Consider the following 26,341-nt stretch of genomic DNA (forward strand, 5'->3'; position numbering starts at 1 on the left):
GTCCTAGGTTTGGTCCTGGACACCAAACAAACAAACACACAAAAACTCTCTGAAATCCAGCCCATACTGCAAATGCAAGCTGCAGCTAAACATTCTCTTTTATTCAACAGTTATAGAGAAATCACAGTAATTTTTAACACAAATTGATAGTCATGTACTACCTACTGACAATCTGGCCTATAGTGGACCACATACATGATGGTGGTCCCAAAAGATTATAAAAAAGGTGAAAAATTCCTGTCACTGCACAATACATTACTCATGTGTTTGTGGTGATACTGATGCAAACAAACTTGCTTAGATACATTTAAATATACAAATACTTTGCATTGTGTTACAGTTTCCTATGGTACTCAGTAAGGTATCAGCTATATAGGTTTCTAGCCAGAGAAAAACAGGTGTGTTTGAAGGCTCTACCATCCAGGTTTGTGAAGCACATTCTATGTTTGCAGAACAGGGTTACCTAACACATTTCTTAAAATGTCATTAAGCAACACTTGATTGAAGTCATTAAGAATAGGGCCTATCAGTGGCAGAGTGCTCACCTACCATGTTGTGAGGCCCTGGGTTCAATCCTCAGCACCACATAAAAATAAATTTAAAAAGTAAAAGGTATTGTGTCCATTTACAATTAAAAAAAAAAAATACATTAAAAAAAAAAAAAAAAAAGAATAAGGCCTGTTTTAAGGTTAGGAATGTGGCCTACCTGAGCATGGACCAGAGCGTCATTAAACAGAATGAACCAATTCACAGAAAACCTCCCGGCATGCTGCAGAGAGAGGGCTCGGTTACTACTTTCACATAGCAGTCGACGCTCTGGTTTCCTCAAGGAATCCTAGAATTAAGAACAAACACCATGTTGAATAATCCACATTATTTTAACATGCAAAGAAAAAATGAAGCAGAGGGGCTGGGGATGTGGCTCAGTGGTACAGCACTTGCCTAGCATGAGTGAGGCACTGGTTCAATTTTCAGCACCACATAAAAATGAATAAATAAAATAAAGGTATTGTGCCCATCTACAACTAAAAAAATAAAAAATAAAAAAAAAATGAAGCAGACACAAATCACATTTAGGAAATCTATTGGTCTAGCTCAGTGTGGTGTTAGACTTAAATTTACATGGGCTCCAAACACTTCATAAAATTGGAGCCCAAAGGATATTAGAAAGAAGACAAGAACAAACTAAAGAAGGTAAGCCTTTAGAGGATTCCTAGAAATGAAGGGAGGTGTTGGTATGTAAAGCCCCATTGCTATGATGGGATCATTAAAACACTAATAACAAGTGAGAAACCAAAAAATGATGGCAAATGTTATTGAAATGCCTGCTGTTTGCTGGGGTAACAAATGACAGTTGACATGGATTACCGTCATTTTTCCAGGAAAGGTCTTCCAGAAGCCCAGGGTGTACTCTGCTTCCTTCCTTTTCCTGCCGAGATGGAGAGCAAGAGACTCATAACAAGAACTGGAATCCTGCAGTTTCTGATATTCTGGAGATGTCTAGAGGCCAATAATTAAGAAAAAAAAGAAACGAATATAAAACAATTGTCCAGAATCTGTAGCTACAGTGTGATTTAGAGATGCAATATTTAATTGAGGGAGAAAATTCATCCCAAGGACAGAAGTGGTACACCAAAGGGAACGGGGAAAAAGATTCATTTCTAAAAAAATCTATGTCAGTATGTCCATATGAGGTTGGGGAATAATGCAAGGGGTGGGGGAAGACACACACTGGCAGTTATCAGTGAGGAGAGGGCAGAGGACACTCAGGATAGCACAGGAGGTCTCAAATGTTTTATTTTCAGAGTCTCTTTAGGGTATACTTACTGATAACTGTCACTTTAGAAAATGAAAATATTTTTAAAGATATTTATTTCCAAATAAAATTAAGATTTTAAATGACAAACAACTACTGTATTTCCCAAAACAAAAAGCATTTTAAGAGAGAAAAGTGGCACTTTCATTTTTTCAAATCTTTTCATTATCACTTAAAAAATAATAGCCAGATTTTTATATCTATTTCTGCTTTTGTTTGGTTGAAATATATGAAGAAAATCTAGCCTTATAAAGATAGATAATTGGAAAAGGGAGAAATAATTAAAATAATTGAAGATATTTGCCTTTGATACATATTAAAACTTAAGACAGTTTCTTAGTGGGTAGATACAAAGTAGAATCTGAAATCATAGCAAGAAATTTTCTGTACTGTTATATTAAAAAAAAATCCACTGGGGTATCTTGCACTTTAAGTCATCATATATGATTCTGTAACACTGTAGATGGGGCAATTGGAAAATACTAAGTTACACATATCTTCCAAATGTGGATACATTTATATATACAATATCAAAAATCATTAATATTACCATCTATGTTATCAGAAAAGTCCTAAGTATTGGAAAACTGTCAGACTGATGTCTGACATTCTAATTTTTGCTTATAAAAGTCCAGATTTGCTGTGTGCAGTGGCATATGCCTGTAATCCCAGCGATTTGGGAGGCTGAGGCAGGCAGACCACAAGTTTCAGGACAGCCTCATCAACTTAGTGAGACCTTGCCTCAAAGTAAAAAGGGCTGGGAATGACACTTGGTGATAAAGTCCCCTGAATTCAATCCTCCATACCAAAAAAAGAAAAAATTTAAAAAGTTCAGATTTTCCCACTGGCAACAAATATCATCAGTTGTTCTCCGTTGAAGCAACAGGTTCATTTACTCATATTTGAGACAATATTTAAAAATACTCAAATTTGAATAACTATAGTTTATCGGTCCATTTAAATTGTTCATTCAAGTTAAAAAAGAAAAATAGCATATTCTCAACTCAACTGCCACTGGGCTTTTTCTTGAGAAGAACTTGGGATGATATCTGAACTGCTCTATGGGGACTTCCCCTTTTATCACACAAGAATTAAAAAGACATATACTCAATGGTTGAGGTTAAATTAACTGCTTCTTTATTCTTAATGGAAACTGGAATTTTTGTTTTGGTTTAAACTGCAGGTACAAGGCTAATACAGAGCACAGTGTCTTACCACTGTCTGATTCCTGCTAAGGAATCGGCAGTTTTAACTATCTTTACTTTTGCACTATTAATGCAAATCACAACAAGGAAAAAAAGGACAAATATATGTCTTAGTATTGTCATGGAAATAGTTTTGACCTTGCAAAGCCAGCTCTCAGAACCAAATGTATGACAGGATACAACTGCTGTGCCACGTGGTGAATGAGCAGAAGGTAAGAGATTTATGGGTGCAGTGGCACATGCCTGTAATCCCAGTGATCTTAAAATGCATCATTTAATGAGTATCTAAATGACCAAAGGCATGAGATTTGTCTTCTGGGAGCTTATAAGTAGGCAAAAATAATTGAAAAATATATACAGGATAATGCAGACGTTTTTAATAGCTTATATATCAGCAGACAATATAGGAAGTAAAGTGGTTAAAAGAAGACTACTCTGAAGTCAGAGTGCCTGATATGAATTCTAACTCTGGCAATATTCTCTGATGAGTTTCAATTCTCTCATCTGCAAAAGGTGGATAGTAGTATAGTAGTAATACCTATTTCACAGGTTTGATATGGAGATTCAAAAACTAAAACATGGGCCGGGGATATAGCTCAGTTGGTAGAGTGCTTGCCTAGTATGCACAAGGCCCTGGGTTCAATCCCCAGTACATACCACACAAAAAAAGCAAACTGGAACATGAAATGTATTAAACAAATATTAAATATTATTATTTTTTAATGGGGAGGCTTAAAAATTACACACAAAAAATGATGATCTAGGTTATACCCTAGACTTACTAAATGATAATTTACAATAATGGAACACAGGTCTGTTTGAGAAAAATTCACAGATGATTTCCATACACTGTGATAAGCACTGGTAAAACACAATGGAGAAATGAAGAGCTGGCAAAGCACAGAGGAGGGATGGACTAATTCTTCAGAGCTGGGAATGGGAGGAAGAAGCTGAAAGGGCTTGATTTTCAAGAAAAAAATAACTCTGGAGCTAGGTCTTTAAGGTTTCCATAATAAGGATGGTATTAAGGGTACTTCAGGTAGGAAATATAAAGCACATAACTAATGTATCAGACATGGGAGAAGATAAGACTAGAAACAAAAGAGGGTTAGATTATGCAAGGCCTTGACTGACAAACCAAACAGCCTTGACTGACAAACCAAACAGTCTTGATTATTCCACAGAATTAGGCCATTCAGAATGGAAACAGTACACCACCAGACTTCCTGAACAATTCTAAGTTGATATAGTAGAAAAAATTTTTCATCAATTGAGGCCACACTGATGTGAAATCTGTATCTTGTTGGGTTATTTGGTGGCTCAGACCTGCACAGCTAAAACTAGATCAGTCTGGGTTAAAGTGAAACTAGATGAAAGGAAAGACAGGAAATCACACAAGAACCAAATATATAAATCATCTATCAGTTCCTGGGTCACTCTGGAGACTAAAATCTGTCCAGATCAGGAAATATATTCCAAAATTAAAAAGATTTTCATGAATTTTGTAGTCATTATGGTTTCCCAAGAGTCCTTCAGAATAGAAATAAAACGAAATCACACATTTCAGTATAATTTCAAAAGTGAATATCTCAGCACCAGCTCTTACACCCATATCCTGGAGTGGTGCTAATTTCCTAGGGCTCCAGTTGGTTAGCTTTACAGAGAAAATGGACTGGCTAACATTGGAGAAAATCCTATAATTGTGATTTCTCATAGCACTTGCTACAGTTACCCAAACACCTGGCATATGTCTACCATGAATTCAGGCCAGGTGGTAACTCCACTACCTCACAAGTATACACCATTATACAGAGGCCAGGGTTATAAAAGGTTCCATGTAATTCATACTCAGTGTGCATTCCCAGACAGTGACAACTACTGAATGAGCAGCACTCATAACAGGGTCTCAAATTTAGACGCAGTTTCATAAAGTGAGTACAATCCATTTGGATATGGTCCTGAAAGGAAGCTGAATCTACAGCAAAGAAAACAGGATTTACCTAGTTATACTCTTTTACATTCCTAAAGAAATTTAATTAGACACGGGAATACTAATGAAGTTTTAGATCTATAGTGGCTTAACCCAAACAAACTACTATGATCCTTAGATGCATAAGTATCCAACGGGGGTACATATGGGAACTTACCACTTCAAAACAAGTAGCAAGCTTCAGCAAAACTTTTGCATAATTATGAAGCCGTCTGATTGGCAAGAAAAATAACGTATTGAGTATTTCCATCAACTGAGTGCTTTCATCATTCACTTCTGATAAATCTTGCAACAGCTCTTGGTTTTTATTTAGGAAATCACTGGAGGAAAAAGAAAAAAAAGAGTAAGTTAATAATTTTGGGATTGGATAATATGCATGATATTGTGTAGAAAATCTTACTAGACAGTACCTTTGTTCAGAAAATATATGTTTAGGTGCTATGTTCTAGGAAATGAATCATATATTCCATAGTTTTAGGGAATAACCAAGACCAAATGACACCATTACCTGTTATTTTCAAAGCCACAAGTCTACACTTTAATTCATTTAGTAAAATGATCACGTCAAGACTTTCCCTGGGCACTTAAAAACACCCAGCACTATAAAATATAATCTTTGGATGTTAGGATAACTGGAGGAACACATTTGCTTACATGGCAGGTTTAGCAAGAAGTTGGAATCCTCCCATAACCAGGAAATTTGTAATTGATGTGCAATACCTTGAGCAAAAAAGAAAACACATGTATATTAGTGGTAAAATGTAAATAATTAGTTCTTCAAGAGTTTTCAAGCAAGTATCTGGAACAGATGCTTCTTGAAATCTCACCAAAGAGTTTCAGAACTTTTGTGATGTCAACATTCAGGAACTGTAAAGGAATGAAGAGAAGAGCAGATTGTGTGATAATCACAAGAGGGTTGGGGCAGTAAATGCCACTTTAGTGAAAGATTAGTAAACAGGAAATTTTAAAAGCACTCGAAGTTGTGAAGATGCTGAGTTTACTTGGCAGATAGTAAATGGTAACTAACAAACTAGAAAAAATATGATTAAAGTTGTTGAATTTTTAATGAAAATTTAATCTTCCCTTCAGGTTTGGAAACCTGAAGGGAATTCATTATTTTCAGACAATGAATAATATTGAAGGTACGAAAATGTGTTCAAAGAGTTTGACTGAGAAAGTATTAGAAAATGCTGACTACATGCTGACACTGCTAGAGATGTAGACAAACTGCTCTAAGCCAAGTACATTAACTTCACACTTATTGTGAGAGAGAAGGAACACACTCTCTCTCTCTCTTTTTTTTTGGTCATAGTGGGAATTGAACCCAGAGGCAGTCTACCATTGAGCTACATCCCCAGATCCTGTTTCCCCACTGCCCCCCCCCCCCCCAATCAGGGTCTCATTAAGTGACCAAGGCTGGCCTTAAACTTGAGATTGTCCTGCCTTCGTCTCCCGTTACTGGCATTTCAGGATATGCCAGTGCACCAAATGAGAAGGGAAATTCTGATTTTTATTTTATTATTTGTATTGGGGATTAAGCCCAGGGGCGCTCTTCCACCGAGATATCTCCTCAGAGCCCCTTTATATTTTGAAACACGGTCTCACAAAGTTGTCCATGCTGGTCTTGAACTTGCAATTCTCCTGCCTCGGCCTCCCTCTCTTCCCTGAGGTTACAGGCAAGTGCCATCATGCATAGCTAAAAGGGACTTTGTGTGTGTGTGTGCGTGCTCGAGAATACTCATAACAGCTTTATTCATAACCCAAACCAGGAGGAAAAACCCAATTGGTGTCTATCAAACAGGTAAACAGACTGAGGTATTTTCATTTAATGGAAAACTAATCAGTTTTAAAAAGGAACAAATTATTAATACACAAAACAAAATGGATGAACCTGAAAAGTATGCATAGTAGCCACTCACGGTGGTGCATTCCTGTAATCCCCGCAACTCAGGAGGCTGATGCAGGAGAATCACAGGTTCAAAGTCAATCTCAGCAACTCAGCAAGAGTCTCAGAGACTTAGTGAGACCCTGTCTCAAAATAAAAAATAAAATGGGTGGGAATATAGTTCGGTGGTAAAAGCACCCCTATGTTCAATCTCCCGTAACAAAAAAAATATGTATATATAGTAAAAGTCTTATATGTACTTTATGATTCCATTTATATGCAGTTCTGGAACAAGAAAAATACTGTATGATAGGAAAAAAGAAGGGAAATTCTTAATAAAAATAACAAGATGTTGCAGACTTCAAAAAATCGTTCTGGTGGTAAATTTTAGGTGATATGAATTTTACTGCAAATAAAGTGATTTTAAAAATTCATAAATATGCTAGGTGTGGCAGTGCACACCTATAATCCCAGTAGCGCAGGAGAATCACAAGTTCAAAGCCAGCCTCAGCAACTTAGTGAGGCCCTAAGCAACGTAGCAAGACCCCTGTCTCAAACAAAAAATAAAAGGGGTGTAAATGTGGCTCAATGGTTAAGCATCCCTGGGTTCAACAGCTGGTAGAATAAAAAAAAATTGTAAATATAGTTACATTTGTCCCATCTATAGGAATAAAAATAAATTCATGGATGAGGTATGAATGAAGAATAAAACCAACACATACTTCAGCATAGCAGCATAAACTAGTATACTTTAAAATAATACTTAAAGAATGCCCCAAATCCTAATATCAAAATACAAATTAAGACAAAATGAGAAAATTTCTAAGTTAAATTTTCAAATACACCCTGGACATTTTACTTTAAAAACTTAGAAAGAATCCTCCATAACTATTCTGTTTTCTTGAGGAAATATTTTTGTTAAATGTAGTAGGCCTTTTAAACCCTTCATTTATATAACAATAAAAGCAGACATCAGAACAGCTCCATGTTTATAGTTGGTCTTAAAATAATTTGTTTAGTTTCTTATTTCCTCAAATTTTACTACAATTTACTTAAGTAAACAAAATAACCAGATTTACTATAGTACATTTTATGTATATTATGTACACTATCAATCACTCTGCCAGAATACAGAAGGAAATAAGAGAATTCAGTATTTTTTTTCCGTTAAAGAAAACTGAATTTTAGCAATGCAGAACTACAGTTGGATTAAGATTAAAATACTGCTTTTCAATTTCTATTACCTTATATCACTCTCCCTAATCTAGTCTCTTCTGATTAAGGAGCTGTTCTCCTTGGCAGAAAAACCCTGCAGAGATTGAACATGACACGGGACTGGATACTTGCTCTGTATAACTATCCAAGAAGAGACTTGCATGTTTCAGAATGACCAAACTCCTGGCTTCCTTTATCCCCTGAAGGAAGCTGCTCAGGGAGGCTCCATGCTGACCAATTAAGTAACACAGCTTGCTGAAACGGCCTGCCACCTCCTGTAACAGCTGGACTGTAGGCACAGTGCCCAAATTTTCTGCAACAAAATAATGTTAATGATATCAACAACACAAAGACTAAAGGCTTTCTTATGATTATATGATCAAGATTATGAGTTTCACTTTTCTAAATATACTTATCATTCAGAGATGTATTCTCACCTATGGAACCCAAATAATTACAGAAAATGTGACAAAAAGCAATTTCAAAAATCATGGAGTCCAATCACTTGATGAACTTATTAAAAACAAATTCACAGGAACTTTTAAGTTCTGACCCAGGAGATCTAGTATTAAGATTCCAGGTGGGTAGTTAAAAAAACAAAACTCATTTCTAGCTGAGTTTCAAAGATTAGCCAAATCAGAACCTCTGAGCTAACCCAATATTTCTCAGGTTTTGAAAACACATAATATGAAGATAAGAGAAGGGAATTGAATTATCAATGTCACACAATTAGTGACATCCAAGAATCCAACTCAATTCTATAGTTATATCTTGATTAACATTTTCAACTTGTACTAATTTCTGTTCTACTTGCTGCTTAGACAAGTTTAACTCTAGTGCAGAGGGGGTAAACCAAAAATCACATTGCCTAGATCACTCTGAATTTTATAGAAGTCATCAGTAGATTATTTGCCTTTTCCCAGTCCAAAGTTCCTCATTTCTAGGACTTCTTTCCAAGAAATGAAGCAGATAAATAAATAAGAGCAACATAGAAATTGGGAACTGGGACAGGGAAAAGGTAGGCTTCACTTTCCTTCCAGAGCAATCCAAGAAGCTTCCAGATTGGGTTGTCTCCTTTCCCTTGCTTAAATCCTTGAGTGTTTGGCCCATCCAAGGGAGAGAATTTACAGAATAGGGACTGTGCAACGCTTAAAAATATAAAGCATATTAAAAACAGAAAGAAAAATGTAGATAATCCCTAATTTACAAAGGAATTCTATTCACAAAGAATGAGGTAGTTGTTGAAAAGTAGATGTTTTTCTAATAGGAATAACAGGCTGACCCATACAAGTTGATGTCATTTTAACATAGGAAAACTGATATACTAGAGATTAGCCTAAGTTCTGGGTCCTCCAAGGGGGACAGGGAGTGAAAGAGAAAAAGAATCTTCCTCTCCATTTCCTGAGAAATTGAAAAAAAGGGAAGGTTATCTTCAAACATGACCTGATCTGCCCACCCCACATTCCTTCCTAACCTCCTAGAGATTCAGGTCCCAGTTATTTCTGGAAAGTAGCATCCTATTGAGTACTATAGTAACCAGTTTCTCCATATCACAAGCCTCACCTCTAATCCCTCTTTGTAGCCAAGTAAAGAGTAGAAAAATAACAGATTTAATCAACTTGTTCTAATGTGGGATAAGACCCTTAATAATTTTGGTGGGGTGGAGGAAGGTACTAGAGATTTAACCTGGGGTGCTTTACCACTGAGCCACATTCCCACACATTTTTATTTTTTATTTGAATCAGGGTCTTGCTAAGTTGCTTAGGGCCTTGCTAAATTGCTGAGGCTGGCCTTGAACTTATGATCCTCCTGTCTCAGACTCTCAAGCTGCTGGGATTACAGGCATGCACCACTGGGTCTTTAACAATCTTACAGAGATTACTTGTAAATCCAAATGAATCTATTTAATATAATTCTAAGAACTATAGCAAAGAAAATGAAAAATTCAGAGTATAATGGAAGATATCTTAGCACTAGTGGAGCTGGAAGTATTGCTTGGAAATATAACTTGTAGGAGCACTTCCCCAAAGCTGTTCCTGCTTCTCTGCTAGCAATATTCTGAAAGTTCCAATTTCAACCTGTGTAAGTAGAAGGAGCTCTGGGAGCATTAGGATAGGGCAGTGACTGATGAGCTAATGACAAACTGAAAACCATTTGAGTTGTCTGTGTCTCTAAAAAATAAAGCTGCAGAGAGAGAGAGAGAGAGAGAGAGAGAGAGAGAGAGAGAGAAGTAAACCATAACTCAAAGATTTTCTTAAAGCCAGGTAAGGTAGTGTGTGCCAGTAGTATTACCCACTGCTTGGGAGGCTAAGGCAGAAGGATGACTTGAGACCAGGAGTACAATGCCAGGTTGGGTAAATGGGAAGACCTCATATCTTTTTAAAAATGAAAAAATAAAACAAACCACAAAGCCTTATTTATAATACAGGAAGAACAGATAAAACAAGAGCCCTGATGATTTGGAGTTGGGGATGGGAAGAGGTTTCAACTTACCTAAACTGAGAAGAGGCCTGAGTATCTGAGATTTGATATCACTTAATTTTGAATAGAATCGTCTTTCCGTAGTAGCCAATTCATGGAGACTGGCAATATACCCCATAATGTTTTTGTCCACCAAGGCTAAGTAGCTCTCTTTTCCTGCTGTTACTCTGCTTATATATCCAAGCTGAAAAAGAAGAAAATTTTAAAAGTACAGATAAAATATAATTTATAAGCAGCAATTTGGTGGGCTGAAGCTGGTTTATATCAGCTGGCAAAAGCAAATGATTATTCAGGAATTTTTTAAGCAGGTAGATAAACAATTGGTAACTTCAAACTGACCATAGTGGAAATCTGCAAACACCACAGATCAGGACATTTTTCATTTGTTTATTTTAGTTTATTTTGGTTTGCTATATATATCTGGATCTAGGTATTACTATATATATCTAATTCAATTTATCTCTAAGATATCTTTTCATATTACAAGTATTTAGAACCATAGACACCCTAGATATATAGATACAAATGACAGCTAACCCCTTTTGCATGACAAAAGATTAGTGAGAAGAGAAGAGCCTTATGCTATATATCAAAGTATTAAGGATCTAGGAATTATCTTGCCTTTTTGAAAATACAACACAAAGGAATTTTCTTTAAGAAAACAGGGGAAATGCTTTGGGATATTGCACTGGGCAAATATTTTTGGCTATCGTCCAAAATACATAGAAGAAAAAAAACTAACAAATGGGATTAAATCAAACTAAAAAGCTTCTACACTGGAAAAGACAGAACAGAATGAAGAGAAAATACTGAACCTATAGAATGAAAGAAAATACTTACAAACCATTCATCCAATAGAGGATTAATAATATCCAGAATATGGGGCTGGGGATATAGCTTAGTTGGTAGAGTGCTTGCCTCAAAAGCACGAGGTCCTGGGTTCAATCCCCAGCACCGCAAAAAAAAAAAAAAAAAAAAAATCCAGAATACGTAAGGAACCAAAAAAAACCTCAAGAGCAAAAATCTCCCCAAAATCCACTGAGTAAATGACCTAAATAGACTTTTCTCAAAAGAAGATATACAAGTATCTAACAAGTATGTGAAAAAAGTTCAATATCATTAGTTCATCAGGGAAATGCAACTTACACCACCATAAGATGTTTTACCCCAGTTAGAAGAGTTATGAATAAAAAGATAAATGCTGGCAAAGATGTAAAGGGAAACTCTCATACACAGTTGATGGGAATGTAAATTACTTCAGCCATTAGAGAAATCAGTATGGAGGTTCCTCAAAAAACTCGAAATAGAGTTATCTTAAGTTCTAGCAATCCCACTCCTGGGTATATATTCAAAAGAATTTAAATCAGTATGTCAAAGAGACACACCTGCATTAGTATGTTTACTGAAGCATCATTTACAATAACAAAGATACAGAATTAACCTAGGTGTTCACAGATGGATGAATGGATAAAAAAAAATTGGTACGTATACAAAATGAAATACTCTTCAGCCATAAAAAAGAATGAGATGCTGCCATTTGTACCAGCATGGATGGAACTAAAGGATATTTTGTTAAGTATAATAAATAAGTCAGGTACAGAAAGACCCATAAAACATGTTCGTGCTTACAAATGGAAACTTAAAAAGTCAATCTCATTTAATTAGAAGACAAAAGAGTGGTTACCAGAAACTGGGAAGAGTGTAGGGGTAGAAGTGATAGAGAAAGAGTGGTCAATGGGTACAGGAGTGCGGTTAGGAAGAGTAACTTCTAATGTTCTACAGCGAGGTAGGATAACTATGGTTGGCAACAACTGAATATCTCAAAATAAGAGGATTTTGAATGTTCTCAACAGAAAGAAAAATGTTTGAGATGAAAGATATACCAAATACCCTGATCTGATCATTACACATTGTATACGCACATTGAGGGTCATACTATACTCTGTAAATGTTTAATTAGTATGTGTCATTAAAATAGAAACTTTTTTTTTAAATAAAAGGAGTTTTGTTAAAAACTTTTTGCATTTACCCATGATACTACTGAACAAAAACATTCAATGTCTTTATTCATATCCTTATTAAACTAGGCAGGCAATGGAAGGTTAACACCCCATGGTAACCAAAGACACATACTGGAGCCTCATCCCTTTCATCATCTTATTTCATCCTTTATCTAAACTGTAGAACCTTTCAAGGAGAATGTGGTCAACAACTACAGTCAATCAACATGTCTGACACAAGTCAAGAGTCAAACCTTGGCCAATGCTGCCTTTCACAGTAAAAATCTTGTCCCAATACATTAACAGCCTGCTAGCCAGAAAAAAAAAAAAAAAGACTAAAAAGCAGTCCATAATATATATTTTTTTCAACAAGAATGAGAAATACAGAATGTAATAGCACCGAGGGTTAATTTTCCTGTGGCATGTCACTTTGAATGTGAGTTATTTGAGTGGGGAGCATAAAAACAGAAACAGGTCAATGGTTTACATTTATAAAGAGACATCAAAAGCAGAAAAGCAGCACTAAGCTATGTGCCCAATCAAATGCAGAAAAGTTGTAGGAGTAACAAGAAATCCCATGTCAGCTTTTTTATTTATAACTGGACTATTTTTATAAGCAGTAGAAAATAAAATGAAAAGGTAAGAGATCAAGGGAAGGTAATGGTCTGTAAGTCTGTCATATTCTGCCACCATCCCTTCTTAAGACCCTGCTGCTTTTACTTCCCAAAGAGAGAAATTCATCTACTATTTCTATTCTAATACAACTGAGAGCTGCATGAAACACAGTCAGGTCTTCACTGTGAAATGTGCTTGCTGATTGTATACCCACATGAGGGTATTAATTCAACAAATACTTATAAAGTATGTACTATGAGAACCAGATAAAGACACACCAAGGAAACAAAACTGTAGACCAATATCTCTGATGAACTCAGATGCAAAACACTTAATAAAATATTAGCAAATCATATTCGACAACATATTAAGAAGACTGACAACCAAGTTGATTTTATTCCAAAGACGCAAGGATGGTTTAATATACCATTAATTTATTTATTAATAAATGCAATTCATCATTCATCATTTTTAAGACAAAAATCACAAGTCATTGAAATAGATGCAGAGAAGGTCTCAGAAAAAAATCAGAACTCATTCATGATAAAAACACCAAACAAACCAAGGGTAGAAGGAAGCTACCTCAATATTATAAAGGCTATATATGAAAAATCCAAAGCTAACCTCATAGTAAATGGGGAAAAACTGAAAACATTTCCCTTAAAATCTGGAACAAGACAAAGATGTACACTCTCACCACTCCTACTTAATACAGAGCTAGAAATTCTAGCCAGAGCAATTAGGAAAGAGAAGGAAATCAAAGGGATGAAAATAGGAAAAGAAGTTGTCAAACTATCACTGTTTGCAGATGACATGATACTATCCACAGACGATCCAAAAACTCCACCAAGGGACTACTAGAACTAATAAACAAATTTAGCAAAGTAGCAGGTTTCAAAAATCAACTTACAAAATTAAAAGTTTTCCCACAGACCAACAATGAATCTGCTGACAAAGAAATCAGAAAATCAATTCCACTCATAATAGCATCAAAAACATTGTTTTAAAAATCCATACAAACAAAATATCACCTGAGGAATAAATCTAACCAAGGAGGGAAAGACCTCTACAATGAAAACTATAGAACTATGAAGAAAGAAAATGAAGACTCAGAAGAGGGATAGACCTCCCATGTTCATGGATAGGCAGAATTTATACTGTTAAAATGGCCATATTACCAAAAGCAACACACAGATGCAATGCAATTCCCATCAAAATACCAATAACATTCCTCGCTAAACTATAAAAGACAGTTCTAAAATTTGTTTGGAAGAATAAAAGACCCAGAATAGCCAAAGCAATTTTAAGTCAAAGAAGTAATGCTGGAGGCATCACAATACCTGAGTTCAAATGATACTACAGAGCTACTGCATCAAAAATTGCATGGTACTGGCATAAAAACAGACAAACAGATCAATGTTACAAAAAGAAGACACAGAGATGAACCCACACATCTATAGTTATATGAATTCTGAACAAAGGTGCCAAAAACATACACTGGAGAAAAGGTATGTCTTTTTAACAAATGGCGCTGGAAAAACTGGTTATCCATAGATAGAAGAATGAAACTAGACATTACTTCTCACCAGCACAAAAGTTAACTCAAAATGGATGAAAAATCTAGGATTAGACCAGAAAATACATAACTCTTAGAAAAAAATGTAGGATTAATAAGCACAGGCAACAGCTTTCTCAACAGGACCCCTAAAGTTCAGGAAATAAATGCCAAGAATTAATAAATGCATCTAATTAAAAAGCTTCTGCACAGCAAAAGAAACAATTAGCAATATGAAGACAGAACCTACAGAATGGGAGAAAATCTTTCCTCTTCTGATAGAGGATTAATATATATATAAATTAATATATATAAATAAATATATTTGTATATATAAATATATATATAAAGAACTCAAAAAACTTAATACAAAAAAACAAGTAACCCTATTAATAAATGGGCAAATGAATTAAACACTTCTGAAAAGAAGAAATATAAATGGCCAACAAATATACAAAAAAAGGTTCAACATCATAGGGAAAATCAAAACTTTATAGAGGTTCCATCTCACAACAGTCAGAATGGCAGTAATCAAAAATACAAATAACAGTTGGGCATGCAGTGGGACATAACTGTAATCCCAGCAGCTTGGGAGGCTGAGGCAGGAGGATGGAGAGTTCAAAGCCAGCTTCAGCAATGGCGAAAGCAACTCAGTGAGACCTTGTCTCTAAATAAAATACAAAATAGGGCTGGGGATGTGGCTCAGTGGTTGAGTGCCCACAGTGCCAAAAATGAACAAACACCAAATAACAATAAATGCTAGAAAAGATATGAAGAAAAAGGAATACTTTCACACTGTTGGTGGGATTGTAAATTAGAACAACCATTATGGAAATCAGTATGGAGGTTCCTCAATAGCAGGCAAGAAACCACCATAAGACCCAGCTACACCACTCCTTGATATCAAGAATTAAAGTCATCTTACAATAGTGGTACATGCATACCCGTGTTTATATCAGCACAATTCACAATAGCCAAACTATGGAATCAGCCTATCAGTGAATGAATGAAGAAAGAAAATGTGGTATATATACACAATGGAGTTTTAGTCAGCCATAAAGAAAAATGAAATTATGTCATTTGCAGGAAAATGGATGAAACTTGAGACTATTATGTTAAGTGAAATAAGCCAAACTGAGAAGGTCAAGGGTCTTATGTGGACACTAGAGAGAAAAAGGGAAAAGAAAGGTGGTGGTGATCTCATGACAATCAAAAGATCTGTAGAGGAAAGGGACCAGGGGATGGGAGGAGGGAAAGGAGGGAAGAAGTGCTGGGGAGTGATGCTGGTCAAATTATACTGTTTTATTGTGTACATGTACAAATACCATAACAAGAAATCCCATCTTTGTGTATAACATAATGTACCAATAAAAGACTGTGGAAATACATTTTTAAAAAAGTATGTACCATGAGGATACAGCAGTGAATAAAAGCCTAAATCCCTTCCCTAATGAATTGCGAATCATCATAAGGATAGAGAACAAACAAAATGTAAATTACATAGTGTATTACACAGTAACAGGCACTGCTATATTATAATAATAAGCATACATACAAATAAAAACGGAATCAAAGACTTCTTGTGTTACAGAATGTGGGCCTAAGATCCAATTACTGTTCACCTTACTACAGGAGAGAAGTACTGGAGTCTTAGTACCACTGGGATTCTCTGGAAGGCGGTCACCTTCTGCAGGGTCCTGCCGGCCACTGTAATACAACCCAGGCTGGAAGTCTTCTGTATCCACTAAAAACAGGGAATAATCCTGGCCTGCAGCTACACTCCAGACTCCATTTTCACCGTTTACCTAAAATGATTGAAAGATGCTGTCTGAGATGAAGGTAATCAGAGAGAACCTCAGAAGCATAGGAACCAAAATGTTAGGTTACTTAAGCAGGCCTGGCACAAAGCCAGTCATATCTCAGAAGACAAGACTCACTCAACAAAGTGGGCAACCAAATGCAGAACAGATCAAGAAGTACAAAGAAATACCATGTTCAGCTTTTAAATTTAGAATTGGATTATTTTTATAAAAATCCAAAAACAGATATCTGAAAAGGAAACACCATAGATCTAATTTTTTGAGTTATTTTCTGAAGTTCCCAGGAATAATCTGTGTTACAATTCAGAGGCCCAGAAATGTTTAGTGCCCCATTCTAAAAGTAATAGCTAAGATATACCTTTGTCCATACATATTTGATTATGTGCAGAAATACCAAGGAAAAAAGGAAAAAAAAAAAAAACCTTTAAGGCTATATTCCATTCTTTCCAACTAAACCCTTAGGTACTAAAATTCAGTTTTCCACTTATAACTCATTACCTCTGTGATATGAATTCACTATGCCAACTCCCAGGATGCTGAAATAGGCAGGCCCTTGAGAAGCCCACCTATGTGGACCTAGACCAGTGGTTTTTCAAAGAAGTTGTCTTTGCTGTAGCAGAAGCAGTAGCAACAATCACCTGGAAACAGGTTAGAAATGCAAATTCTATGGCCCCAGAGTTACTGAGGGTGGGATCCAACATTCTGTCTTAACAACCCCTCTGGGTAATTCTGACAAACGCATAAGCTTAAGAACCACAAATTAAACAATGATTTTCAAACCTAGAGTTCCACCTAATGATTCAGGAACTACCATTACTGGTGCCAGGGAATTCCCCCAAACCTTCAACTAAAGCAGTTCCACCGTGATCTGTTTTACATATGGGATTCCTCATAAATTTAATTTGAGGACAGCTGCTGCAAAACTACTTCCCTAAATCTCCAGACCTAGCTTTAGTCTTGACACCTACCCTGATAAGGAAAAAAAAAAAAAAAAAAAAAAAGCCCTAATCTGTTGTCTTTTGTGTCTACACAGCATCAGTCTGACTCCTGAGTTGATAAGCAAAAAAATGAAAAAAATCAAAAGCAAGAACTAGCAAATAAAAATCCTAATCCAATAGATATTTCCTGTCGATAGGCTCCAAGCACTAGGTGACCATGCAAGTAGCAATGAGGGTGTGCGCATGCGTGTCTCCACTTCATAGCTATCCTCTTCCAGAATGACACTCGCTTCTCAAATTCAAGCCATTCAGATACCTGACTTCTGCGTGGATCAGCGAAGAATGAACTGAGACTTTTATAGGAAGAAAAAACTTAATCATCTCAGTCTCTAATCAAAATTAATTCAAATCTTACACTGTCTTTACTTTTTTTTCTCAGAATAATTAGAATCACTTCAATTTTTACTGGGCTGTAGCTCAGTGGAAGAGTGCCTGTCTAGCATGTGAGGCACTAGGTTCGATCCTTAGCACTGCATAAAAATAAACAAATAAAATAAGGGTATGCTATCCATCTACAACTACAACACTTTTTTAAAATCATTTTTACCCTTCCCCAAATTAAAAAAAAAAAAAGATAATACTATAACTTTTACATGTGCAGTTAAAGAGTTATGAAACTGAGACCTAATAACAAATTCTATTCTCTTCTCTAACATGTTAAACACATGTTTGATTTCCAGGGTCTCTAATGCTATACTTCAAAACTTTCCTTAGTATGAATAAGTATACTTGGGGGCAGGGCAAAAAAATAAGTATACTTTCTACTTTATTCAAATAAACAAAAAACAATGATTTGTTATATTTTTGTGATAATAGACTGGATGGCTTTCTACTTTAATGTTATATACTGAAAATACTTAAAATTAAACATAGAATATCTGTTCTCTAATGTTTTATTTAGTCTTTACATCCCAGTAAAATTAAGTTCATTCAAAGAAAAGGCAACATGGAAAAGTGATGGATACATGGTATATACTGTATATATGAATTACTGGAATATTTATTAATTATAGTATACATTTGAATCGTGTTCCTAAAATTGGGTTAACTATTCTTTTTTATTACTGTCAATAGAAAAGGAATCCTTGGGATGGGGCAGGGGGGTAGGGGGGTTCCCAGAATCAAACTGCATAAGGAAATGAGTTCCATATCCCATTCTGTTACAATCACCATGCATACTACCTCGCCCCAACCAAAAAACCCAAAACCCTTCTAAAAGGAACTATTATTATAAATGAGAATTTGATGTTTCCTCAGGGTGTTAAAGGTAGGGGAAAAAAAGGTTGAAAAACACCATTCCAGATTGATATAAAAGGAACTAGAAGCTACCACCCTCTTAACAGCATTACATAAACTGAAAACCATTCATAAAACAGTGACAAACTCATCTATACTTTTCAGTTTTATTATAGAAACTGAAAAGGCTTACAAAGAATTTTACTGCTGTGTATGTTACAAAACACACACACACACACACAACTAACAAAATATATGAAAAGTCAAATTTAAGTGAAGTCAGAGTAGATATTTTAAGAATAAAACTCAGAAAACATCACAGTCCCAACATTTGTTTTAAAAGAAAGTAATTTTAGCCAGGCATAGTGGCACATGGCTGTAATCTCAGCGATTTGGGAAGATGAGGCAAGAAAATTTCAAGTTCGAGGCCAGCTTCAACAATTTAGTGAGACCCTCAGCAATTTATCAAGACCCTGTTTCAAAATAAAAAAATAAAAAGGAAAGAGGATACAGCTTAGTAGTAAAACACCCCTGGCTTCGATATCCAATACCAAGAAAAATAAAAAATAAGACTTTTTCACTTTTTGATTTTTTGCCTTAAAAAAAGACAAAAGTACTACAAATACTCAATGAACAATTAAGGTTAAGAAATTTAAGCAAACACGTTTGGTAAGGAGTACTAGGGATTGAACCCAGGGCCTCATGCATGCTAGGAAAATGATGTATCATTGAACTATATTCCTAGCTCTGTTTGTTTGTTTGTTAAGAGTCTCATGGAGTTGCCCAGGCTGGCCTCAAATTTGTGATCCTTTTGCCTCAGCCCCCGCCAAGTAGCTGGGATTATAGGCACAGTCCACCATGCCCAAATAAAACATATTTAAAAAGCAATTTAGCTTGAAGAGAAGAGGCTTCACGTCACTAAAAATAAAGAAAATTGTTTTAAGGACATCAAAACAATTTTAGGCTACAAATATATAATTCCCCTAATTTTTTTTAAAAATAAGGAATAACAAACAGAAAAGTATTATAATTTAGAAGTCTGAAGTAAACTGCTGTCAAGCTCAGAAAAGTACCTTTGCAAGACGAGGAACTGTTGTTGGAAAATCGGAATGCCCAAGTTGACCAAAGGTATTGCTACCCCATGAGTAAACCTAGAGAAAGCAAAAGAATGGAGAGAAGAGCTGGGAATCTGATCTTGCATGTCAACTCTGAACCTTTCAAATCACTAACATATATCAAGAATGATGCAAATTACTCATATTAATCTTTTACTCTTTAAAATAACATTTTAAAGTACCATCGGAAATGGCTTGTAAAGGAAGCGATGAAAAAATAAAGGTAAATGCTCTGCAGAAGGGAAATTAAGGAATGACTAGAAAGTCTTTCATTTATGAAGTTCAGAGTCACTGCAGGAGAAACACAAGTATCTGCGCTCTACTACAGACAATGAAAAAATGGATCACAATGACTATGTTAAACGAAAATGGTTTTTGTTTATTGTGATTATGAAAATAATTCATGGTCATTGTACAAGACTATGACAATTTAAAAAAATGGAAAACAGTGATGAATTAGCCACTTAAAAGACAACTACATAATTTCCAGAAATTGTTATGTATGTGAAATCTAAAATAAAAATCAAATATTTAAAAAGAGTTTAGGGTAACCTGCTATCAGGTCACCTCTAGCCGTGTAAGAGTTCTCTCTTTTCTTCTCACTTGAATAAATCCTACTCTTTTCAAAAAGGGGAATGGCTTCTTAAAAAGATAAGAGAATTCACTGGCTTCTTAAAAAGATAAGAGAATTGGTGAAGGAGCCATTATCTGAATATACTTAAGAATAACTTAAAACAACTTATTTTCTTAGGAAGGTTTATATATAAACAGGAATGGTTCTAAGTAACGTCAGCGATCACTTTCAGGTCCCACAATTTCAAAAGAAAATGCCTTTTCTTTTCTTTGTGTCTTACTATAGGATTTTCTTCAATAAAGAACAAATCATCAATATAAAACAATATGAAACAAATAAAGCTCCTTGGTCAGGCAGACCAGTGCTAAATGCAAGCTCTACTTCCTGATATTTGTAATTTAAGAATATCTAAAGTTACAAAATTTCTCTCAGCTTACTTTCTTCATGTATAATATATAACACCATGTAACACATTCAAAAGTTCAAATGAAATGTGACATTTTTGCCTGATACAGCAGGTACTCAATAAATCAGGCTGGCTTTACATGGAATAGAAATAAGATCAGCATTAACGGTCTGTCTTTTACCTGGGATTTCGCAGTAAGTGCAAGAGAATGGTAACCACCTGCCTCCAGGTGGATCACTTCTTTACCATCCAGACACTTTACACACAATGGCTGAAGCCTTAAAGAGAAACACACACACATTACAAATCAATGTATTCTAAGCCAGAATTATGGTCTTTCTCAGATTAGAGATAAGTGCTTTTCAGTATAAATAAACATTCAAATAAAAATAACAGATGTTCACACTACTACTAAGTATTATAATTATAAATAATTTCAGGTTTTAATTAATTTTTGGCCTTCAAACACTAATGAGCCCTCATAAGTCAGAATCTGTTAAGAACCACAGAATTGGGGCTGGTTGTGGCTCAGTAGTAGAGCACTGCCTAGCATGTGTGAGGCCCTGGGTTCGATCCTCAGCACCACATAAAAATAAAATAAAAGTATTGCGTCCACCTACAACTAAGACAAAATATTAAAAAAAAAAAAAAGAACCACAGAACTACAAATGATTCATTAAAGGAGAAAGTATACTAAGGATACACTAGAATATAACTATAGAAGTAGATAATTTTTTTAATTGTATAGTATTCTTCACTCTGTTCAGAACAGACATTTATATTAACCCACTGCTTTAGATAATCATTCCATTTACACATCTTCAAGCTTCACAAGTATCTAATTTTTAGTATAAGAATTCCTATTAAACAAAATGATAGTTTTTTCCTGATGTACAGACATAGTTTAATGTTTCAGTTGTAGTTATTTTGACAGTGGCAGAGAGACATCTTTTGGATAAAAAAAGAAACCTTAGCATTTCTTTATAAGTTAAAATTTTTCACTATTCAAATGTTAACAATGAAATATCATCTTATCTCTAACATGGCTTAAAAAAAAAAAAACATTTTAGTTGTCAATGGATCTTTTATTTAATTTATTTACATGTGGTGCTGAGTACCAAACCCAGGGCCTCCTCACACACATGCCAGGCAAGTGCTCTACCACTGAGCAACAACTCCAGCCCCCTCACTGCTTTTTTTATTCCCAGATGAACATACATCAAAGAAGACATGGAAAAGTACACCATGGACAGTCCTTTATTATTGGGAGCAAATACAAGGCTAAACTGACAGTTTTTTTTTAGCAGAGTTAATGGCACATAAAGACCTGGAACTAGAGGGACCAGATTTCCTCTAAGAGGAAATGGACACGTAGAGAAAGGTCTTACAGGCGAGAAGCTATTTGTTTAAGCCAGTTTCTATCAGTAAATGCCGGCTGCACTTACCTGGGCAGAACATCGCCATGCCCCAACTGCCCTTCCTTCCCTTTCCCCCAGGTCCACACCTCTGTTCTCAGAGAAGGCAGAAGCGCATCTGCTTCTCCGCTGTATGTGGGAGTCAGAACCACTGTCCTGGTTTTCACCCGCGCAGCTTTTCTTAAGAGCCTGGGGGAAACTAAAAACAAACCAAAGATGGGAGGAAGCAGCAGAGAGCTAGGGGAAAGACACAGTTTTGATAAACTGAGGATTCTTCAAATAAATACATTAACATGGTATTTTTAAGCATATTTTTATAGGGTCACTGAAAAAATGGGAATTTAATAGTCAAATAAGTTTGGTAATTTCTATCCTCTATGCCCTAGGCAGAGATAAACATGAGCATGCAGAAAGTGCTGGAGGTCTTGCAATTAAAAGCCATTTTAGGGCTAGAGCTGTAGCTGACAAAAAGCTGTTTTAATTGCTTTAGCCCAGTTCCACTGCCAAACAGTCACAGAATCCTCTTCTGGTAATATCTAGTGACATCCTGCAAAGATTTTATTCTAAAGAATAGACAGAAAAAAATACTACACTAAAGTTGACAAAAACTTTGCCTATTTCAAAGCAGAGTTAAAAGTTAAGTCTTTCTATGCCAATGTCTAAGTTCAAACACGTAATGAATATTTGTAATAAATGACTTTAGATGAAAATATAAAAACTTCTATGGTAGGAAAACGCTTATAAAATGTTAGTATTAAAAAGCCTTTGCATTTTGCCTACGTACTTCAAACTATTTTATAGAGAAGTTAAATAATCTTTTGAAAGAATGCTGCCATCTTTGTAGTGCTCCAAATTATAACTAACATACACCACAATATGTAAATCTTATATACCAATTTGGTGGCAAGATAAATTTTGAGGAAAATCATCAAATGTCACTAAGTGCAGACCGATTCACTCATTATCTTAGTCATTAACTTGTGGGCCACCGCAAAGTGCTCATCGTTGCCTAGGATCTTTTCTGATTAATGTGCAATTTGTAAGCATAGAGACCCAAATAAACTATTTGAAGCTTCTTCAAAGATGTATGCAGGTAACTTTTTTTTCCTGGTACTGGGGATTGAACTCAGGGACACTTGACAACTGGGCCACATTCCCAGCTGTATTTTGTATTTTATTCGGAGACAGGGTCTCACTGAGTTGCTTAGTGTCTCACTGTTGCTAAGGCTGGCTCTTGGGATCTGCCTGCCTCAGCCTTCTTTACTACTGGGATTACAGGTGTGTGCCACCATGTCCATTTTATTTTTTGTTTTGATAGTGGGGACTGAATCCCAGGGTACCCTTTGTTCACCTACAAAGTCAGCAATATCGAGATGGGCCTTCACACTGTCCTTTCTCTTGCGTTCTTCCCATTCCTTTTTTTTTTTTTTTTTTTTTTTTTTGGCACTGGAGATTGAACCCAGGGACACTTAACCAATGAGCCACATCTCCTGACCTTTATAATTTTGATTTTGAAACAGTATCTCACTAAGTTGCTTAAGGCCTTACTAAACTGCTGAGGCAAATAAGTTGAGACTAAAGAGTTTTATTTGTATAGATGAAAATCTAGTGGCAATGAGAATCAGGAGATAGGATAAGAGAGGTACTCAGTGGCACAAGAAACTGAAGGAAATGGATCAAGTGTAGGGAACACTTGAGGCAGAGCAGAAAAGGTAAACTGTAATACAAGCTAGAATTCCTAATTTTGGAGCTTTGCACAAAATGGTATAAATCAGGGGTTGGTAAATTATAGATCATAGGTCAAACAGGGCCCACTGCCTATCTTTGTAAATAAAGTTTCATTGGAACACAGACTTGCTCATTCATTTATAGACTGTCTACAGTAGCATTTATGTAACAACAGCACAGTTGAGCAGTTATCACAGACTGTGTAGCCCACAAATCATATTCTTCTTTGGCTCTTTACAGAAAAAATTTAGTAACTCCTGGTCTGATCCCATACTTCTCAAATGCTAATGTCACACTAATCACCCGGGTACCTTGTTATAATGCATATTTTGATTCAGTAACTTTGGGAAGAAGTCTGAGATTTTTCCTTTCTACCAAGTTCCCACATAATGCTAATGCTGCTGGTCTGCAGACCACTTCAAGGAAGCAGAAGTCTATACCATTGAGATTAAAAACTGATTCAAAAATGCAAAAGAACCAAATGTGTAATATTTTAAATACTCTGTAACATTACTAATGGTTACAGAAATGAAGTTTTCTCTTATTGAAGCTTAAAAATTTATTTATCCAATGCTTAACTCTGCAAACTCATGGATTTGGAGTAGAGGTCCCAATAAGGAAATAAGGCTATGTGCTACATTACAGAACAAATAGGATTCATAATAAGGTCCATAAGCAGAAGCAGACATCAAGAAAAAGTTACGTTCTATAGTTATTTCTCAAGCAAAGGATATAAATGACTTTTTTTTTTTTTTAAGCCACCATTTTAGTAAAACTATTAAAGTTTTGAGTACGTCAGCTTCCATAATCAGGAAACCTAATTTATTATAATATAGCATATGATACCGACAGCATCTAGGGTTCACCAGAAGTCATTTCACCAAAACTGGTTATTTTCTTACCTTGTGACAACAATCCAGGGAGGGAGAGTCTTCGACTGCCTCCCTCTGATTCTTCTTCCCTGATATCCACAAGACTTGAACTTTTCTTTCCTTGCATTGACTCTTGTTTAACCTGTTCTTCTCTGCTGTCTTTCAGACCTTCTGGGCCTATGGAACTACTACCTGCCTGAGCTCCAGTTTCACAGGGGGCTGTACTATAAAAGTTCATAACTTTCTTAAGAGACAAGGCCCCAGCCTCATAGGTAGCAGCCACTCTCACACCAACAGCAGATGCACAAGAGACCACCAGGCTGTTGAGGGCTGAGGTGCTTGTGGTTGGTGGGCTGTGAAGATTAGGAACTGCTTCTTCTATAACAGGCTAAAATATACACACATAAAAAAAAGAACATAAAAATAGAATCCCTTATAAAACAAATAATCAAAAAAAGAAAATTTAACCTCCATCACTATTTGCTTATAAAAATTTAAAACAACAGGTCTTCATCTTCAACTTAAAGGTAACCACTCTTGATCACAGAGTTAACACAGTAGACGGACTCAAAATACAGTTCCTTATCTGAAGTACTTCCTTCTGTCTGGGTGTGGTGTTTTCCCATGGCATTTAAAAATAAGCTCTAGCTGTTTTCATAAATTAAGCACAGGAAAAGGGGAGAGGGGAAGGAAAGATACAAAAACACTGGCTTTAATATAAGGTTCATTGAGACAGCCTGGGTATAAGGTTGAAACAAACCCAAGCTTTACTACTGATCACTTTTAGGAAAACTAAAAGTGCTACTCAGAAATAGCAGGGAAAAAATTCGATTTTAAGAACATTTTATAAATGGAAATTTAGATACAGGATATAGACGCAGAAAAACAATTTAGATCTCTGACCTAACATCTTCCAAATTATGTTAAGTTCAAGGCTTTCTGCTACTTTATCAATGAGTTATTTTCCATGACCCAAGAGCAAGACAAGTTGAAGGATTATCTTTGCTCTTGTTACCACAGTGAAAATGATGTTAATAATTAAACATCTGGAACCAATGTCCTTAATGTGAGTCACAGGTGTAGTAGAAACTCAAACCAAAGTTAACTACTATCTTAGTAAAAAATGAGCTGAAACCTAACTCCAAGCTAATAAATACCATTGTTTTTAGTGAAAAAGAAGAGTCATTAAATATACCTAATTAACACAAAGAAGCTTTTGGCACATAAGCATAATTATAATGCAAAAAGTCACTTCTTATTCTATCCAAAGATCCCAAAGGATATCCACACATTCCTTAATTCCTGAATTAAAAACCAAACCAGGGTTGGGGGTGTAGCTCAGCAGCAGAATGCATGCTCAGCCCATCTGCCCAAGGTTCAATCCTAGCAACAAAACAAAACAAAACAAACACCAA

General features: G+C 35.6%; 1 protein-coding gene across 5 annotated transcripts in view; it reads right to left on the bottom strand.

Annotated features, from left to right (window-relative positions):
- The window catches only part of ALS2 (alsin Rho guanine nucleotide exchange factor ALS2), a 73,480-nt gene that overhangs the window by 24,756 nt on the left and 22,383 nt on the right, over positions 1-26,341 (bottom strand). For 3 of the 5 annotated variants that reach the window (XM_079130564.1, XM_079130562.1, XM_079130563.1), the window contains exons 5-15: positions 24,957-25,314; positions 22,357-22,525; positions 21,093-21,189; positions 19,890-19,967; positions 16,385-16,567; positions 10,605-10,776; positions 8,244-8,424; positions 5,666-5,731; positions 5,169-5,331; positions 1,369-1,500; positions 707-835 (exon numbers count right to left, since the gene is read on the bottom strand). In XM_079130564.1, coding sequence (XP_078986690.1) covers positions 707-835; positions 1,369-1,500; positions 5,169-5,331; positions 5,666-5,731; positions 8,244-8,424; positions 10,605-10,776; positions 16,385-16,567; positions 19,890-19,967; positions 21,093-21,189; positions 22,357-22,525; positions 24,957-25,314 — 1,728 coding nt within the window. Of the gene's footprint in view, positions 1-706; positions 836-1,368; positions 1,501-5,168; positions 5,332-5,665; positions 5,732-8,140; positions 8,425-10,604; positions 10,777-16,384; positions 16,568-19,889; positions 19,968-21,092; positions 21,190-22,356; positions 22,526-24,956; positions 25,315-26,341 lie in introns of those variants that run through there. The other 2 variants (XM_079130565.1, XR_013762342.1) reach the window with 2 other exon arrangements.

The sequence above is a fragment of the Sciurus vulgaris genome (genome assembly GCF_902686455.1).
Source record: "Sciurus vulgaris genome assembly, chromosome: 3".
NCBI classification, from domain to species: Eukaryota; Metazoa; Chordata; class Mammalia; order Rodentia; family Sciuridae; genus Sciurus; species Sciurus vulgaris.